This window comes from Antechinus flavipes, chromosome 2 (genome assembly GCF_016432865.1).
Source record: "Antechinus flavipes isolate AdamAnt ecotype Samford, QLD, Australia chromosome 2, AdamAnt_v2, whole genome shotgun sequence".
NCBI classification, from domain to species: Eukaryota; Metazoa; Chordata; class Mammalia; order Dasyuromorphia; family Dasyuridae; genus Antechinus; species Antechinus flavipes.
In genome coordinates, this window is record NC_067399.1 from 264082328 (window position 1) to 264103424 (window position 21097).

The 21097-nt window shown below is 33.8% G+C and overlaps 1 protein-coding gene across 1 annotated transcript in view; it reads right to left on the minus strand.

Annotated features, from left to right (window-relative positions):
- Positions 1-21097, minus strand: part of RYR3 (ryanodine receptor 3) — a 438620-nt gene that overhangs the window by 124022 nt on the left and 293501 nt on the right. The window contains exons 52-53 of the mRNA XM_051973649.1: positions 20950-21031; positions 7816-7946 (exon numbers count right to left, since the gene is read on the minus strand). Coding sequence (XP_051829609.1) covers positions 7816-7946; positions 20950-21031 — 213 coding nt within the window. The remainder of the gene's footprint in view (positions 1-7815; positions 7947-20949; positions 21032-21097) is intronic.

A 21097-nucleotide genomic window follows, 5' to 3' on the forward strand; every position in this document is an offset into this window, starting at 1 on the left:
CCACACAAATAAAGTCAGTCTTAAATAATTGGAAAAATATTAAGTGCTCTTGGATAGGCCGAGCGAATATAATAAAGATGACAATACTCCCTAAACTAATCTATTTATTTAGTGCTATACCAATCAGACTTCCAAGAAAATATTTTAATGATCTAGAAAAAATAATAACAAAATTCATATGGAACAATAAAAAGTCGAGAATCTCAAGGGAATTAATGAAAAAAAAAAATCAAATGAAGGTGGCCTAGCTGTACCTGATCTCAAATTATATTATAAAGCAGCAGTCACCAAAACCATTTGGTATTGGCTAAGAAATAGATTAGTGGATCAGTGGAAAAGGTTAGGTTCACAAGACAGAATAGTCAACTATAGCAATCTAGTGTTTGACAAACCCAAAGATCCTAACTTTTGGGATGAGAATTCATTATTTGATAAAAACTGCTGGGATAACTGGAAATTAGTATGGCAGAACTTAGGCACAGACCCACATTTAACACTATATACCAAGATAAGATCGAAATGGGTCCATGACCTAGGCATAAAGAACGAGATTATAAATAAATTAGAGGAACATAAATTTGAGTCAGTTCTCTATATATTTTGGAAATGAGACCTTTATCAGAACCTTTAACTGTGAAGATGTTTTCCCAGTTTGTTGCTTCCCTTCTAATCTTGTTTGCATTAGTTTTGTTTGTACAAAGGCTTTTTAATTTGATGTAATCAAAATTTTCTATTTTGTGATCAGTAATGGTCTCTAGTTCATCTTTGGTCATAAATTTCTTTCTCCTCCACAAGTCTGAGAGATAAACTATCCTATATTCAAAGAGAGGGTTTTAATTTGGCTCTTTTATAATAGGGGGCTTTGGCTACAAGCTGAAGGGGGCTCGTGGGTAGAGTCCCAGGTTGGCTCTTCGCTGGGTTTCAACTAGGGTTAGAATTTGAATTGAATTCAATGAGTTTTGGGACTGAGCCGACCTCACCCAGATAACAAAGATGAAACTGTTTGTCCCTCGGGGTGGGGTCCTTCACTGAGGCAGAGTTGAAGGAGATTTTCTCCTTTAAGAATTTTTACAGTTTCAAGGTCCCCTCTTCAATAGTATTACATTGAATGAAGTGAATTGTGAAAGCTGTCTCATAAGATGGACAGTGTTCTTTTTTTTTTTTTTCCATCCAAGCATTTTGTTATTATTATTATTAAAGCTTTTTATTTACAAAGCATATGCATGGGTAATTTTTCCAACACTAACCTTTGTATAACCTTTTGTTGAATATTTTCACCACCTTTCTCTCCCCCCTCCCCTAGCTGGCAGGTAGTCTGATACATGTTAAATATGTTGAAATATATGTTAGATCCAATATATGTATACATGTTTATACAGCTATCTTGTTGCACAAGAAAAATCAATTCAAGAAGGAAGAAAAAGAAAAACTGAGAAAGAAAACAAAAATGCAAGCAAATAACAACAGAGAGTGAGAATGCTATCTTGTGATCCACATTCTGTTCCCACAGTTCTCTCTCTGGGTGTAGATGGCTCTCTTCGTCACTGCACAAGTGGAACTGGTTTGAATCATCTCAGTGTTCAAGAGAGCCACATCAAGATGGACAGTATTCTAAAAATTGAGTGAATGTCAGCTGTGCCCCAGAGCCAGGTTTCTTTCTCCAGAAATTAAATGGTTTACAAGGAGTGGGACCTTTTCTTTGTGAGACTAAGTTGGGGCTACCTTGGCACTGAAACTCCTCTATAAGGTAATTTACTCATCCTAAAGATATGGTTGGGTTGAAAGTTTTTTCCTCATTATGACTTAGAATGTGAGGTTGTTAAGTGTCTGAGGCTGGATTTGAACTCAGGTCCTCTTGACTTCAAGACTAGTGCTCTATCCACTGAAGTGAAGAGGTGAATAAAGATTGCGATAGCAAATATAGGCAGTTGCGACAGGAAGCGAGCTAAGAGAGAGCGACGCCGCCGAGCCAACAGTGGAGCCAACTGTGGAGGCAGCCCTGGCAATGGCCGTCCCAAAGGTCTCTCCTCCCCTTCCTTTTCCACTCCCCTGCCTCCACCCACCAAAATCGTCATTTCCTATACAACACATCAGAACTTGCACAAAGAGTGGGTGGGGGCCATTCTTTCTCCAAGCTTACGTATTAATAGAGTATGGTCCAATTACTATTTAGTCTCATGTGCTTGGGACCTCAGTGCATCAACTCAAGCCTCAGCCCATTATATGAGGTCATTTGTTCTGGCTAATCAGGGCAAAGATCCAGCCTATAGGGAGTGTTAACACAGGTCCTTATATAATTCTTGTCTCTTAAGTGGGCCTTGCCTCCTCTTGCCAGCTGCTTGTGAGGAGGAGACACCCTTTCTCACGAGATCATAATAAAATTCCTTTCTGCTTTTGCCTTGAAAAATTTCCTTAATTTATTTGATTTATTTGAGCCAGTAGTCTTGTTACACCCACCATCACAATCATATATTACAGCTTAGTAATTTCCCAATTGGTGGATATCCCCTCAATTTTTAATATTTTGCCACCACAAAAACCAATTTATTTTGCTATAAATATTTTTGTATATAGGCCCTTTCTTTTCTTTTTCTTTTTAAAAATTTCTTCATGATACAAACCAATAATGGTATTATTGGGTCAAAGGGTAGGCATAGTTTTATAGCCCTTTGGGCATAGTTCCTAATTGCTCTTCAGAATGGCTGAATCAGTTCACAGGCTACTAGTAGTCATTTTCTTTAAAGTGGAGAGGTACCTCAGAGTTGCTTTAATTTTTGTTTCTTTAACCAATAGTAATTTAGAGTGGTTTTTTTTTTTTTTCACATGGTTATCATTCGGTTCAATTACTTTTGTTTGAAAACTGCCTGTTCATACTCTATGACCATGGGAAATGGCTCTTATTATTATTAATTTTTTAAATAAATCTTACTCAGTATATATATATATTTGAGAAGTAAAAACTTTATCAGAGATATTTGCTATAAAATATCTTTTCATAGTTTTGATTACTATATATTTCTCTCCATCCTATTTTCCCTCCTTTACCCTCCTCTCTCACCATTTTCATCATAAAAAGTGTTTTGCTTTTGACTATCACCTTTCCCAATCTGCACCCCCTTCTATCAGTGTCTCCTCTTCCCCTTTTCCTTTCAACTTTTCTGTATGGTAAAATAAATTTCCATACCCAACTGATTATGTATGTTTTCCCCTCTTTGAACCAATTCTGACAGTAAAGTTAAAATGCTCCTATCTAACTTCCAACCTTCTCCTCCACCATAAAAGCTCTTTTGTGTGTCTTCTGTTATGTGAGATAATTCATTTAACTCCATTGCTAATCTAATGGATTACTCTTTCTCATTTTTTAATTTCATTTTTTGCATATCATTTTATCATATTCAACTCATATCCATACCCTGTGTCTATGTATGCTCCTTCTACATGTCCTAATAATGATAAAGTTCTTGGAAAAAATAAGTATTATCTTCCCATGTGAGAATGAAAATAGTTTAACCTTACTGAATTCCTTATAATTTCTCTTTTCTGTTTACCTTTTTATATTTTTTTTGAGCCTTGTATTTGAAATTCAAATTTTCTATTCACCTCTGTTCTTTTCTTCAGGAATGCTAGAAACTTCTTTGATTCACTGAATATCTATTCCCCTCTTCTCCAATTTATCCTTCTCCACCCCCAAAGAAAATATTATACTTAGTTTTGCTAGATGGGTGATTTTTGATTGTAATCCTAACTGATTTGTCTTCCAGAATATCATAGTCCACGTCCTCTGACCCTTTCATGTAGAAGTGACTAAATCTTGTATTATCCTAACTGACTCTACAATATTTGAATTGGTTTTTTCTGGCTACTTGCAGTATTTTCTCCTTGTCCTACTGACTTTCTAAGTTTTGAGCTGGGACATTGTTTTAATTCCCTCACCCACACTTGCCCTCATATTCTTGTGGGTTCAGTAATTCTAGAATTTGTTTTGAAGTATCATTTGAAGTTGTTTGGAGGGGAATTTGGGAGAGCTCAAATGAATCCCAACTTATCTCTGCCATCCCGGTTCTGTTCCTCTTTATAGCCCAAAAGGCTTTTTCTTAATTTTCCTCCTTAACTTCTGCAGTTTTTGATCCTCTCTACTGCCTTTTCCCCCTGGATACTCTCTAGTCTGTAGATTTCTTAAATCCTATTCTATTATTGTTCTCCTTCTATTTTTCAGGATCTTCACTGAGGTCACACCCTCTCCTTACCCCATCTTACACCGGCTACTAAAGATGAATGTGCTTCAGTGCTCTATCAAAGGTCTCATCTTTTTTCTATACATCTTTAGCATATTGATCTCATCAGCTCAGTTGGATTCAATTATCATCTCCAAAGAGATGACTCTCAGATCTACTTGTCCAGTTTTAATGTCTTTTCTGACCTTTAGGCTTGCATCTCTAGCTGTCTACAGACATCTCAAAATGGAGATCTCACAGATATCTGAAATTTAACAAGTCCCAAAATGAAGTCACTAAACCAACTTTTCTTCCTAAGCTCCCTATTCTTGCTAAAGATACCACTGTTGTGCCACAGTTCCCTTTAATGTTCTGACCCAGTTTCCCTAATTGTCCTACCTCAGTTACTCTGCCTCAGGCTATAACCATTCCCTCTTAATCATTAGAATGTTTGATAGGATAAAGGTCTTATATCTTAGACATCATTAGAATATCAGGAGCCTCTTTCCATCTCCAGTACCTCCCCCCATTATGTCATCCGCATCCCAGGTGCCTCCCCTCACCCTCTCAGAACCAAATTGTTAGTCCCGTGTTCCCACTCTCAGCACCATGACTCTGCCCCTGCCTCGGTCTACCCTCTGTATCTGGGCCATGTGTATATATGTCATTGAGAACTCAGATTGTTTGCTGGATTCTTAGAGATGATAGTCTCATTCAACCCTGGGACCAAACCATGGATCCATTTGGTCCCAGTAAATCGCTCCCTTTCAAATAAAATATTAAATACTCTCTAATCTCTATCTTGCCTCAGTTTCTCTGGCATTACACCACCATCCTCAACAAGGATACCAGTGATACCAGTCACTCAGGCTTACAACATGTCATCCTAGACTCTTCATTCTCTCATCCTCCACCAATCCCCTGCAACCTCTATGCCCCATGTCCATTTTGTTGCCATTATTGTACCACAGTTCTCTTTTGATGTCCTGACCCAGTTTCCCTAATTGTCCTATTCAGTTACTCTGCCTCAGGTTATAACCCTTCCCTCTAAATGTTTGATAGGATAAAGGTCTTATGTCTTAGACCTTAGGCTATACTTATTCCCTCTTAATGTTTAATGGGATAAAGGTCTTTATTCATTTTAGACATCATTAGCATATCAGGAGCCGCTCCAGTACCTCCCTCCATTATGTCATCCTAGGTGCCTGCCTCCATTATGTCATCCTCATCCTAGGTTCCTCTCCCCATTAGGTCATCCCCATCCAGGTACCTCCCTCATTATGTCATTGGATTTGTAAACCTATAAAAGATTCTTGTATCTGACATTCACTGCTAGATTCTTTGAGAAGATAGTCTCATTCAGCCCTGGGACCAAACATGGATCCATTTGGTCCCAGTAAATCTCTCCATTTAATAAATCATTAAATACTCTCTAATCTCTATCTTGCTCAGTTTCTCCGGCATTATAGTCTTGTCAATTTTACTTTTGTAATCTCTCTTTTATATTCCCCTTTCTCTCCTCTGACATTACTACTACCTTGGGGCAGGTCTTCATTAATTCATTACTCAAATTATTGCAATAACCTGTTTGTTCTTCCTGTCTCAAATCTTCCTATATCTAAATGTGAAAGGGATCTTTCGATGACACATATCTAATCATTTTATCTCTCCCCATACTCTCCAGTCCTCTCTTCCTCTCCCTAATTCAATAAACTCAGTTCCTTATCTTTAGGATCAATTTTAAAGTGCTGTGTTTGACTTTTAAAGCCCTTAATTTTCTACTCCCCTTCTATCTTTCCAGTTTTTTTATACCTTAAACTCTTTGCTTCCAAATATTTTGCATTCCAGTGCTGCTTCTCACATAGCATGCTCCCTCATCTATGCATTTTTAGTGGTCATCTCCTATCTTTGGAATGTTCTTCCTCCTCATCTGTCTCTTGACTTCCCTGACTTACTTCATGTTTCAGCTAAAATCTCACCTATAAGAAATCCCTTTTAATGCCAGCATCTCTCCTCTACTGATTTTCTAGAATATGTCCCATGTAGATCTTGTTTGTCTTGTGCTGCTTTGGGTTAGCTGCATGGATGGTCTGGGAAAAGTATACTTGGAAATTTTTTCATGCTGCTATCCAAAGGAGAAGGAAAGGAAGGTAGTTCTTCTAAACTGAAGAGTTGGAATGCAATTGTTAATACTTTCTCATCTATAATTACTCAAACTTTTCTCCTCTTCATTCTAACACAAGGAATTCAACTCTTTATCGTATATTTAAAATATCTTAGTGATCCTTTCTTCTGAATATAACCTTTTATTATCTGGAATAACTAGAATAAAATACAAAGTTGTCATGGCCTAGCATTTTGGGACTTTTGCATAAGAGTAGTGCTGATACATGGTACCAGGATAATTTTCCACGGTGCTTGTCCATCCATACACAATGTCTTTTTCCTATCACTGATAAAAGCAGATAGACAAGATGCCCTGAGCCAGACTAAACCTTTCTTTAGAATATTTATGTTTAATTTTGGACTTATGCTTTGATTATGTGATTCTTTTAATAAAGAGAAAGAAATAACCCCAAACTTTGTTTAAGTTAATGACTAGTAAAAAGAAATTAACATTTGTTTCAGACATCACCAAATTAGCACAGTTTTTCAAGTCTTTACTTGAGAAGTTATCAACTCCATTACTCTGCCTTCAAGATGGTGAATACTGTTTTGGAGGACTGAATCTGTAATTTAACTGGTAGAGGGAACTCCCAAATCAGGAAACTTGCTCAGGACAGAGCGGTTGCCTGGGGGCACCAGTTATTGAATGATTCACCTCAAATCATCTTTCTAATATGTATCATAAATAGGATTTGAGTGTAGGTTTTTCTTTTTCCAAAGCCAGTAACTTTCCATACATTATACCTAGATGCCTCTTACACTTTTATCATCCCAGAAATTAAGAAGAAAATCATTCCTTTGAAAAACAAACAATACAAAAAATATTTCTAGGAAGCTTCCTTTAAATTGCCTTAGATGCTGAATCCACTAGCTTATAATCCTTACTTTTATTAAATTCTCTTCATGTATAATCATATCCCACAGGCTGTATTTTTAAAAGAAAGTTCCATGAACATAAAGAATAACCACTTAATATGTTCTCCATAATGGTCCTTTATGCATGTGAAGAACATATGACATTTGAAGTGCTAATAAGTTACTAGTGATTCTCAGGAAAGAGGCTTCAAAATATTTTTATGTTCAAAGCAGGAATGGAAACAGAGGCTTAAAGGATAGAAACAGAATTTTAGAGTCAGTCTATTTTTCATACATGAACAAAAAGACATCTTCACAGCAGATAAATGATATGTCCAACCAAGGTTACAGGACTAGTCAATAGCAGAGAAAGTACTAGAACTTAACTCTTCTGACATATCTCCATTTTTATTTTTATTAAACATATCACCCCTTAGATTTTCTAATGAAGTGGAAACAAGAGAAAATGATAAAACAGTCCTTAGTCCTCAATCTCCATTATAAGTAGAATTCTATATAACATACTTGCTTATGGCTAATGAGTGTGCAGACTCTCTGGTCTCTGTGATGGGACACTTACTGGATCTTTCCCTGGAGGTTTTGGTGTTGAAGACTGAGAGCGAGTTGTAGCAGTTGAGAGAGGGTTCCAAGAACGCTACTGGCATAGCAGCTGCCAGTGCAGCAAGACATTCTCCAAGTGCTGGACGTTGCCTAGAAACAAAAAAAGTCAATTTAAAGTAAACTTATTTCTTTGTATTACTGAATGGGGTATTTCTAGGTCCTGGACTTAACCAAGACTTTATTTGTGCTGTATCCCTCCCTTTCTTTTCGGACATATAAATCAATGATTAGTCCCTTTCAGGAACTTGCATTGCTTGGTCCCATAACATGGCATCAACTTTTACTATCATATTCTCCCAATCATGGTTAAGTGGTTTGGTACTCTCCTCATATGTCTGAGATAGTCCCACCAGCATCATAGTCACAATTGATTTCACTTGCTTGCTTAGAATGATGGTTTTAATGTCTCTTTGCTATGGAGTGCTTGTGTTGGATTGAGAGTCTTTGTTGGTTCAGAAGAAAAAGAGGAGGAGAGGAGGGCCATGACTCAGTATAATGCACATGATATTAGCAAGACTCAAACTACATGAGCTGTCCTGCTAGAGTAATCACACATTTCACAGAAGAAGGAATATGCCTGGTCCATCACAATGCTTTGCTAGGCTTTTAAGGTCTTTTTTTAGGGGATTTATTTGCTTTTTGTTTGTTTGTACAGTGCTCCAAAGGAAAGTATAGAAGAGAAGAGGAATTAGACTGCCCACCAAACTGAAGATCTACAGAGCCACTGGACTAGCCTCATGTTTGTATCCCTCTCAAACCTGGTCAGTATAACAGTGTCATTATCAGAAAACTAAATGACTTCCCTCTGAATTGTCTTAGAAAGATCACCTAGCAGGATAAAATACCAGACACTGAGGTTATTTCTCGAGCTGAATTGCCAAGCATTCAAATTCTACTGTAGAGATTGTAACTCTGATGGGCTGGTCACATTGTTTGAATACTAAATGTATGTTTGCCTAAAATCCTTTTTTATGGAGAACTCACACAACACAAGAGCTTATTTGGATATCAGAAGAAGTGATACGAGTACTCTCAAAATTTCTCTGAAGAACTCTGGGACAAGTGTGAAAAAGGGGATACACTGACACAGGACCACCCAGCATGATGTGTCTGCATTAAAGGGAAAAAAAAGTGCTATGGTTTATAAGCAAAGCAGAATTGCCGTAGCTCAAAAGAAATGATATATGCAAATTTAGAGACAAATGTTTACAGGGCCCTAAAAATCATCAATTCCCAATTTGATTCAACATTTTTCACTTCCCTCATAACTGTCCACTTCAAACTTTAAATGTAATTCAGCTGTATAAACTGAGTTTGGGGCTGAAGATTTTTCCTTCATCCCCTCCTATCCCACCTCCAGTTTGGGAATAGTCATCAAGACTATTTGGTTCTTCCCCACAATTTCTTCTTGCCAAAGAAATGAGAGAATATTATACAAAATACTCTTCTATTGATTGGACAGAACACTGTCATCTGTTGATCAGTGACTAATGCAAAAAAAAAAAAAAAAGGGCCATCTGTTTCCCATTAATTGAAAATATTATCTAAGTGCTTCATTGACATCTATTCACAAATGGATCATGTACTTTTCATGTGCTTTGCTTGTTTTGAGTCCTCAGTCAAGGAACAATATCCTTTAAAATCAAGCAATCATTTGAACTTTTAGCCCAAGATATAAAGATAATGAGATTAAAATATAGAAAAATCAAACGTAAAATTAGGAAATGAGGTTTTCACTCACTGAACAACACCACATTGTTTTTGTCTCCTTTTGTGACCAGTCACTTTGAAAAAAAAAGGTTTTATTGTATCCTTAAAGCATGTGGCCTGAATCTTTGTGAACTGAGAATTGAAATGAAGATAAACTGGAAAATGTCATGCCAAACATAGTTGCAAACATTTGTAATCCCTATTACTAATAAGACTGAAGTTGGGAGATTACTTGAGCTCAGGAGTTCTGAGCTATTGTGAAGTAATAAAAATAATAATTATATCAAACAGTTATCTAATGTGCTAAAGTTTAAATAACACAGTACAAACTTTATCTCATTTTATCCTTAACCTGGGAGATAGGGGCTATTATTATCTCCATTCTACTGTTAAAGACACTTAGGCAGATAGGCATTAATAAACTATGCAGGAGTAAGCTGATTGGATGTCCTAAACTCAGCATTAAAATGGAGAACCATTAGAAGCAAAGATCACCATGTTGCCTAAGGACAAACAGGTCCAGGTAAGAACTAGAGACAGTCAAAGCTCCCATGCCAATCAAAATAAGATTAGAACAGGCAGCAAACTTGAAATGTGAGAGAAGATCATTAAGTCTTTAATGTGAGCACTTACATACACCTAGAAAATGAGCAAATACTTGATTGTTTTTTTGATTGCCTAAACTTAAGAAAGAGGTAGAGAAAATACTAATAAGTAGATTGAATTTAAAAAGTGGAAAAATGAGCGACCCCCTCTTCCCCCCCCCAAAAAGTAAACTCAACAACCCAGTAACAACAACAATAACACAAAACAAAAAACAAAAAAAGCCCAATCATAGAAAGTTACTTTGGTGACAGGGAAAATCAAAACCACTCAGAAGAGGACAATAGTATCAAAATGGCTACATGTGAAGCCTCAAAAAAAAAAAAAAAAAAAAAAAAAAAGAAAAGAAAAGAATTGTTATTAGGCCCAAAAAGAATTCCTGGAAGAGCTCTTTTTTTTCCTTCCTAAATTAAATAACAGATATAGAAGAAAAAATAGGGAAATAAATGAAAGTGATGCAAGAGAATTACCAATATCTTGGTAAAAGAGCCAACATCTTGAGAAAGGAAAGCACAGGAAATGAAAAAAAGATATACGCTTAAAAAAATTCTTAAAAAAAGAATTGGCCAAATGGAAAAAGAGACACAAAAGCTCAATGAAGAAAATACTTCTTTAAAAATTAGAAGTGGGGGGGGGGGGGGAGAAGGGGACAGGTGGATGGTATAGAGAATAGAAGTCAACTCTCAAGTCAAGAGGACCTGAGTTCAAATCTGACCTCAGACACTTAACACTTCCTAGCTATGTGACCCAGGGCCAAGTCACTTAATCTCAATTGCCTCAGAAAAAAAAAATTTAGAAATGGGCAAGTAGAAGCTAATGACTATATGAGACTTCACTATCCAATAAAAAAATCAAAAGAATGACAAAATAGAATAAAATGTGTAATATGTTATTTGAAAAACAACTATACTGGAAAATAGATCCAGAAGAGATAATTTAAGAATGATTGGACTACTTGAAAGCCATGATAAAAAAAGAGCATCTTTCATTTTTCATCATCTTTCAAGAAATTCAAGAAAAAAAATTCAAAAATCCTGATATTCTAGGTCCAAGAAGATAAAATAGAAAATAAAAGAATCTACAAATTACTCCCTGAAAGATATTCTAAAATGAAGACTCCCAGGTATATTATAGCCAAATTCCAGAACTCCCAAGTCAAGGAAAAAATACTGCAAGCAGAAAGAAATAATTCAAATATTATGGAGGCCCCCCCCCCCCCCCCCCAGTATTATTTAGCAGCTTCTACATGAAAGGATTAAAGGGTTCACAATATAATACCTGGAAGATTAAGGAACTAGGATTACAAACAAGAAGTACCTACCCAACAAAAGTGAGTATCATCCCTGAGGGGAAAATGGATATTTAATGAAATAGAGAAGTTTCAAACATTCCTGATGAGAAGACCATAGCTAAACAGAAAATTTGATTTTCAAATATAAGACAAAAGAGAAGCATAAAAAAAAAAAAAAAAAAAAAAACAGGAAAGAGAAAACATACAGAATTTGATAAAGTTGAACTGTTCAAATTCCTAAACATGAAGATGATCCTTGTAACTCTTATTTTATTACTATTATGATATTAGAAGTATATATAGACAGAAGGCATGTATGTGAATTAAATATGCTGAGATGATATCCAATCCCTCCCCCCAAAAATTATGAAGTGAGAAAGAGGGTTGTATTGGGAGAAGGAAGAAATGGAATGGGGAAAAATTTTTTAAAAAGAGGTCTACAAGGAAGATTTTACCATGGAGGGGAAAATTAAGAGGATGGGATAGTGGGTAATGCTTGATTCTTACTCTCATTGGAATTGGCTCAAAGAGGGAATAACACATGCATTCAGATATAGAAATCTATCTTACTCTATAGAAAAGTAGGAGGGAAGAGGAAAAAGATGAGGGGGGAGAGACTGATACAATGGGGGAGCTGTCAGAAGGAAAATACTTGTGAAGAAATACAGGGTGAAAGGAGAAAAAGAGAGATGAATAAATAGTATGTGCATGGGGAAATAGAATGGAGAGAAATACAAGTTAGTAATCATAACTGTGAATGTAAATGGAATAAACTCACCCATAAACAGAAGTGGAGAGAAGAATGGATTAAAAACCAGAATCATACAATATGTTGTTCAGAAGAAACATACTTGAAGCAGAGAGAATCACAGAGTAAAATTAAGGGCATGAAGTAGAATCTATTAAACTTCAGCTGAAGTTAAAAAAAAAAAAAAAGCAGAGGTTGCAGTCAGGATCTCAGACATAGTGAGAAGAAAAATAGATCTAACAAAAAGAGATAAGGAAGGAAACTACATCTTGCTAAAACATACCATAGAAAATGAAGTATCAATACTAAAGATATATATATATATATATATATATATATATATATATATATATATATATATATATATATATATATATGCATAGTATCTACATTTTAAATGTAGAAGTTGAATGAATTATAGGAGAAACTAGGCAGTGAACTATCTTTCCTTTCTTAGAATTAGATAAATCTAACTACAAAATAAATGAAAAAGAAATTAAGGAGGTGAATAGAATTATGGAAAAAATTAAACATGATAGACCTCTGGAGAAAACTGAATGGAATAGAAAGGAATATACCTTTTTCTCAGAGGTACATCATTCTTACACAAAAATTGACCACACATATGAGCACAAAAACCTCACAACCAAATGCAGAAAAGTAGAAATATTAAGGGAATCATTTTCAGATTATAATGCAACAAAAATTAATTTAATTAAAGAGTTGTGGAAATCTAGATAGATAAATAATCTATTCCTAAAGAATGAGTAAGTCAAAGAACAAATCATAGAAATAATCAATAATTTCATTAAAAAGAATGACAACCATGACAACATACCAAAACTTTTGGAATGTAGTCAAAGTAGTCCAAAAGGAAAAAAATTATATTTCTAAACAGTTATGCCAATAAAATCGAGATCAGACATGCAATTTCTTTTAAATTCTAAATCTTCTAAAATAAAAAAAAAAAAAAAAACAAATAAAAAACTAACAATTAAACACTGGACTGGAAATCCTGAAAATAAAAGGAAAGACTAATAAAAGTGAGAGTGAAAAAAAAATCCATTGAACTAACAAATAAATCTAGAAGCTGCTTTTCTGAAAAATGAAGCAACCAATCAATAAAGTAGATAAGACATTTGGGGTTAAATGACACAGGATCACATAGCTAGGAAGTGTTAAATGTCTGAGATCGGATTTGAACTCAGGTCTTCCTGACTTCAGGGCTGGTGCTCTATCCACTGTGTCACCCAGCTGCCCCCAATTAATTTGATTTTTAAAAAGAAAAAAGAAAACCAAATTACCAGTGTCAAAAATGAAAAAAGTAAGTTCACTACAAATTAAGAAGAAATTAAAGCAATTATTATGAGTTATTTTGCCCAATTATATGCCAATAAATATAATAACCTCAGTGACATAAATGAACATTTACAAAAATATTGGTCAGATTAACAAAAGAAATTGAACACTTCATTTTAGAAATGGAAATTAAATAGGCCATCAATGAACTAACTAGGAAAAAATCTCTGGGGCTAGATGAATTCACAAGTGAATTATATCAAACTCTTAAGGAATAATTATATAAATATATAAAGTATTTAGTAAAACTGTTAAAAAAAGACTTCTACCCCTTTTATGACAAAAATAAAATAAACCAGGGAGAGTGCAAACAGAAAAAGAAAACTACAGACCAAATTTTCTAGTGAATATTGATGCAAAAATTTTAAATAAAACATTAGAAAGGAGATTACAGCAATACACAAAAAGGATCATATACTATGACCAAGTAGGATTTATACCAAGAATGGAGGGCTGATTGAATATTAGAAAAACTGTCAGCATAAGTGACCACATCAATAACAAAAATAACAATAACAAAAAAATCATATGATTATATCAATAAATGCAGAAAAACCTTTTGATAAAATATAACACCTATTCTTATTAAAAACATTGCAGAACATAGGAATAAATGGTTTTCTTTAAAATAATAAGTAGTATTTATCTAATACCATCAGCAAGCATTATCTGTAATGGGAATAAATTAGAAGCCTTTCCAATAAGATCAGGGTGAAACAAGAATGCCTATAATCAACACTTTTATTCAATATGATATTATAAACAACAGCTATAGCAATAAGAGAAGAAAAAAGAAATTGAAGGCATTAGAATAGGCAACGAGGAAACAAAACTATCACTCTTTCCAATGATACAATGACATATTTAGTGAAACCTAGAGAATCAACTAAAACACTAGTAGAAATAATCAACAATTTTAACAAAGTTTCCAGATATAAAATAAGCCCATATAAACGAACAGCATTTCTATATACTAAAGCATTAAGACATAGAAAGAAAAATTCCATTTAAAATAACTTTAAACAAAGCATATACCTGTCAAGATAAAGCTAGGAACTATATGAGCACAACTGCAAAGCACTTTTTATATAAATACATCATAACTAAACAAAAGAAAAATATTAATATTTCATGGGTAGGCCAAGCCAATAAGTAAAATGACAATTCTACCTAAATTAATTTGCTAATTTACACTGTGATACTTAGCAAACTACCCAAAAATTATTTTATAGAACTAAAACAAATAGTAACAAAATTCATCTAGGAGAACAAAAGGTCAAGAGCAAAAAAGGAATTAATGAAAAAAAATGTGAAGGAAGATAGTATCAGACCTCCAACTATATTACAAAACTGAAATCATTTAAACAGTCTGGTACTGACTAAGAAATAGAGTGTTGAGTGAGATTAGGTACATAATTCATAGTAGTAAATGATAATGATCTAAGTGATAAAGCTAAAGATTCAAACTTAAGAACTCACTATTTGGCAAAAACTTCTGGGAAAATGGAAAACAGTTTGGCAGAAATTGGGCAAATAGACCAAAATCTCATACCATAAACTAAGATAAAGTCATATAATTTAGACATAAAAGGTGATATTATAGGCAAATTAGGAAAGCATGGAATAACTTGCCTTTCAGATTTATGGAGAAGGAGAGAATTTATGATCAAATTAGAAATAGCATTCTATGATGTAAAATGAATAATTTGAATTATATTAAATTAGAAAAGTTTTGCACAAACAAAACCAATGCAACCAAGATTAGTTTCCCAGAAAGCTGGGAATTTTTTTTTTTTTTTAACAAATTTTTACTGATAAAGATAGAGAGAAAGAGATAGGGAAAGAAAGATAGGGAAAGAAATAGCAAAAAAGAAAATAGAAAAAATCATTACAAGAAATTTCAGGGAGAGGTGTGATAACTTTTGAGCCAGAAAACTTATAAATAAAATGGCAATATTTATATTACAATAATACATTGGATAGAATTGGGACAAATATTTAATCTGTTTTAATTTCACAGATTTTGATATTAATGATCAAATAATAGTCAAAATTGTTTATTTATTACCATTGCCTTTCAAGTAATTTTGCTCAATTTTGATATGCATGGGAGACATTTCACTGGAAAAGAACCTTTAAGATAGCTCTGAGTCGAATGCTTTTTCACAATTAATCAATAATAAACAAAATGGAATGTTTTATATTAAAGAATACCTCTACATCTTTCAGTCATTTTCATGATTGTAAAGATGTAGTCTACTGTGGAAAATCGTTTATTAAAAACTTGGCTCTTTTTTTTTTTACTACCAATAAAGAATATTCTCAGTGCACATAAAATGTTTATTAACAACAGAACATATATGTTTATATATTGGAATATGTTGAGGTTCTCTTTTTGGGGAGCTGGGAGGAAAAGTATTGTGAAATTTTATCTTGTTCTTGGTATGTCACTTTCCTGTTCAGAAACATTGTGAATCAATTCTTCAAAGGCCTTACCTCCAGCATTGATCTCAATATATAGCAAATTCAGCTGCTTTTTTTCTCTTTATGCCATTTATACTTCATACTATAAGTACTTCTAGATCTGTAATATTAGGGTTCAATTATGATAACTCTACATTCTTGAATATCAAAAGAATAAAAAAATCTCTGTAGAGCTTTCCCATGTTTTGTTTTCTTTTTTCTATTTTCTCTTTCTTGCTCTTACCTAACTTTCTTCAAATTGGTTTTTGCCCTTTGCTATTTTTTCATCTGATAACATAATACTCTTTATAATCTTCCATTTTCCTTTTCTTCAAGATTTTTTTAAAAAGCACTTACCTTCTAAACCTCTAAACCTTATCTTTGGATATCATATCTCTCCATTTGGCAAATAATTGAGTTATTTATCAATTCCAAAATATTTTTTTAGATTCTTTTGTTCTCCTTTTTTGGAGCAAATGATTTATATTAATTAAATGTTTGTATAAAATTATTATCATGTAAAATACATTTTACCACTAAGATCATGAATAAAATAAAAATTGTAATTCTAGAAACAGAATCTTACATCAATACCACCATTTGTGGGGAATTGAAAAAAAAGAAAGAAATGGAAAAAAAAAAAAAAAACGGAAGGAGGAAAGACTGAGTTTTTAAGCCAAAGTGCTCAACTAATATACTGATCTTGAAAGTATTGGGCTTTGGAATCTCAGACGTTCATTACTGACAATATCCTGAGGCTTACCATCCTTGACAAGAGAATTTTCTAGAGGACACAAAAGGTGATACTAATTAACTGCCAGGGAAAGAGAGATAAATAATAATACCTTTGACCTATTTATTAAAAGTTTTATAAAAATAAAACCCAGATGCCTCCCAATTAGTGCTTTTGTCCTTAAAATGTCAATCTAAGTGAATCCTGCTACCTAAATATTTTGGACTTTCAGGTAAAAAATGTTATCTTTTTTAAATTTTATTTTTTGCAAGGGGAGGATGTATTGGTTCAAATGTCTAGGATATATACAAAAGTTTTAGTTATATTTCCTCTTTTTTCATTAGATGTAAACATAGGTGTTGGCCAGATTGGAGATCAAACTTCTGGAATGAAAATGACCTCTAGAAACAGCTCCATTTAAATTGCTAGATTGATGCAATTTACCAATAGGCTTGTAAATTTTCCACAACAGAAAGTTTGTTTTCTCCTTTCTTTTTAACTCAAGTAGTACCTGGGACATCATTTTGTCCATCAAGGACAATTGATCAATATGGACTGATGGAAGAAATTTTAATTTCTGCTCCAGTCATGTCTTGCCTTGACAAGTGGCACCTTCTCTTCATTAATCTCTCTACTTCCCAAATTCCAATCTTTAAAAATTAGATGTATAAAAATGTCCCTGGCTATAGCTCCAATTCTGTCATTACTTTTCCCCATTATGACTGCCTTTGTCTTTCAGTTCAAGTTTACATTTCTTGCACTGATATTCTATTTTCATAATTTGCTCTTGTACCGCACTTTGTTGGCTTTTCCCACTCCTATGCCTTTCTCTCTGTCCTCTTCTCCCTTGTGCTGAAACAGACTGACTTATAATCAAACTTATAATCCATTTTCTCTATCAAGAGGATTTTCCTACAAGTTCCCTATTTTAGCCATTTTCAAAAGTGAAAAAACAAAAACTACATAACTAACATCACCTTTTAAACACTAAGACTCTCTCAGTGATGCTATAAATCATAGAACAATTAAATTCAACAAACAATTATTGCAACAGTTATCTATGTACCTGGCACATTGGGCAGTTTACAGAAGCACAAAAAATCCTCAGAAAGCTTACATTCTAGTGGGAAAGGAGCAGCACGCACATATGTGTGTGTGTGTGTGTGTGTGTGTATGCATATATATGTGTGTGTGTGTGTGTGTATGTGTGTATACAAAATAAAGAGAAAGTATTTTTTATGGGAAGCCTCATAACTGCTGGAATTGGGAAAGTTCTTATGAAGGAGCTGGCACGTGGGATTGAGCCTTGAAGGGAACATAGATCTTTTCTTTAGGAATATCACTTTGGCATACTGTGTGTAAGCAAATTATAGCATATTACCAAATATTACTTGTGTAAAAGAAGTAACATAAAAACACAGTTAAAATATATTTGACTGGAAATGGAGTAGGATAGTTGGAAACTGAAAATGAAAGATCACAGGTAAATGCATTAAACACTGAAGTAGCAAATATAAAACACCAAAAGAACCAGGGAATTAATTCTCTATAAAGAATTCATGGAAAGACATGGATAACAATTTCATATGAGAAGGTTTTGGATGGATTATGATCTGTAGTAGTGGAGGGAGTACTCACTCTATCATATTATGGATCTATTTAAATAAGAAAGCATATGTTGCCCAGATCAGACTATTCTATTCTCTCAGCATTTTCAGTGTTCTTCCTCTTGAATGATGATTATGAGTGTGAGGGTCAGTTTGAGGGTCATCTAACAATTACCTTATTGGTCTTTATAATCACAAACCCTTTATTTACATCTTAGTTCTTGCCATTTTAAAGGAGCTCCCCTTCAAAGCAGTAAAAGCCCCAAATTTCAGCTTTCTCAGAGAGCTTCTTCATATCATTTATGATAATATACTAGACAGCTATTGTCTTTCCTCTTTGGAACTTAATTCACATTATGCTATGTCACCCAGGGTCTTGAGCCCTTTGTAAATAAGAACGAGGGAGGTATTATTCTCATTAGCAAGAATGTGAAACAAAGTAAAGTGTTTAAATGGCTTTATATAATAAACTATGAATCTGCATGATTCCCCAGACAAAAACCTGTATTCTTCTCTGAAACCTTGCTTTAGGGATTTCATGATATCCTCTGGGATTCTCATTGTTCCCTTCATTAGGATCTTTCTTACTCAGGAAATTTCAGTGACTTTTTTTTTTCTTTCCTGTCACCACTGTAATGTCCAGAATCTTCTTTAAACTTGAAGTCCTCCTAAGTTCTCATTGGAGTTTTAAACATTAAGTGTTTCTTTATTGCTCTTGAGTCAACTGTCAGTAAAACTATATTTTAACATAGAATTCAGAATCCTCCATCTCTCAGTGGTTATTAGCTCTGAAAGATTGCAATAAAAATTAGACCAATGAAACATCAGCTTTGTTGGAGGAGAAGGAATGTGGTTCTTCAGAGTTTGATTTTAATTAGCAAAAAATAGAAATAACTGATGCTGATAGTTCCAGTAGAGTATGAAATGTCCCATAGATAGCAGATATTTTCTAGTACGACACTGTAAAATTGACCTTATTCCAAGAAAACATGTACATTTCATTCCTTTGTGAAAAACAAACAAACCAATATATATGTCACTATTTATTATAACACATACTCATATACAGATATGTATATATTCTGGAAATAGAAAAGATATAACACAACTATAATGATTTAAACGCCTGTGATTTCTTAAGTGTGATTTCTCCCCTTGGCAGATTGTAGTTCTTCACTAACTTTGAAAATGGCTATCATTTGCTATGGCCAAGAAATTTATTATCCTGTAGGCTAACCTGGTGATGAATCTTGTCATATTTAGTTTGGCTGGTTCTTTAATGACAAACAATTCATCACTAGAAAGAAAAGGCTGAGAAAATATTAAATAATAATTGGTTGAAAAGAAGGATGGAACAAACATTTTCTAACTACAATTAAACTTCAAGCAAATGTGACTTCCAGAGCGATTTATGAGTTTAGTTCATTGCAATCACTACATCTCTTTTTCCAGATAATCTGTTGCTTTGATATAAAATGTGTGCAGATACATTTTCCATAACTCATTACCATATCTTTACTACTTAGTTTTCTCTATTATATAATAAATGTTAATATGTTTGTTCTGCCCTCCATTAGCTTATAATTTCTTTGAGACCAGATCCTTTGTCAAGTTTACTTTTGCCAGGCAGCTTACACATATAGGTGCTTAAAAATATGTTTGGTCAATTGAACAGTCACAACTTAGATGGTACTACTACTTGGAGTGAAACCTCAGGCCTTAGATTTACATAGCTTCAGGAAAGAGAAGGGTTTGCTCATTTACTTGTTCTTGTTGCATGATACAGTTAAAAGAAACAAGATATTAGAGATGAGGAAAAAATTAAGAGTATCTTCAGATAAAGTCATCCTAGAACACAAAACAAGTGCCTGACTTTCATTTGAAGAAATAAAATTGGAAAAATCAGAAACAAAGAAAATACACATCTTCTAGCTTAGACTTTGAGTGATTTGTGTCATTTCAGATCCTCCACAAGATTTTAAGAATAGCAGACCATTTGACACATAGTCAAAAAAGTTTTTTTTTAATCACAAAAACCCTGTGTATATACACAGATAAAAAAAAAAAAGAAAGCTAGAATCCAGACATTTCTGTAAAGAGATTTAGTCCCTAATAAGATGAAATATGAAAATAATATTATATTATTTATATATTATTGAGAGTTGAAAGTGGAAAAGGTCCAGGACTTTGTTATATTGAAACTCACTAAGTGCAAAAGCAACTAACTGCCTTATATCCCCAGTATTTCTTCAGCAAACCTATCCAACAAGAAGCTCAGAAAGCTATTTGAAAGCCATGATAGATGAAGAGCTAGAAATTTTTCAAATCATTTTAGCTGAAAATGTCATTAAAGCTGTGCTACAGAGTTCCCCTAGACAAGCCCATGCTTAAAAGTTGTAAATCACACTAATCTCATCTTATCTGTGGATAATGTGACTAATATTCCAGGGAACTTAGATTCTGTCACTGTCCTATTTGAGTGATTATTTCTATTTTCCTAATAGGAAAATTTTTTTTTTTTCTGATTAAAAATTTTTTTTCCCAATGTGATTCATTTGCTGCTTCTGCTCATTAATTACCTTTCCACATAGATGTTTTTTCCTGTCCCAAGGGAGTAGAGGCTGCACAGAATGTGGTAGCATGAAATCTGCACATCACTCACTGAAACAAAGAACAGCTGTCACTCATTTGCATCAGTCTTGGTGTCACCACCTGCACATTGAATGA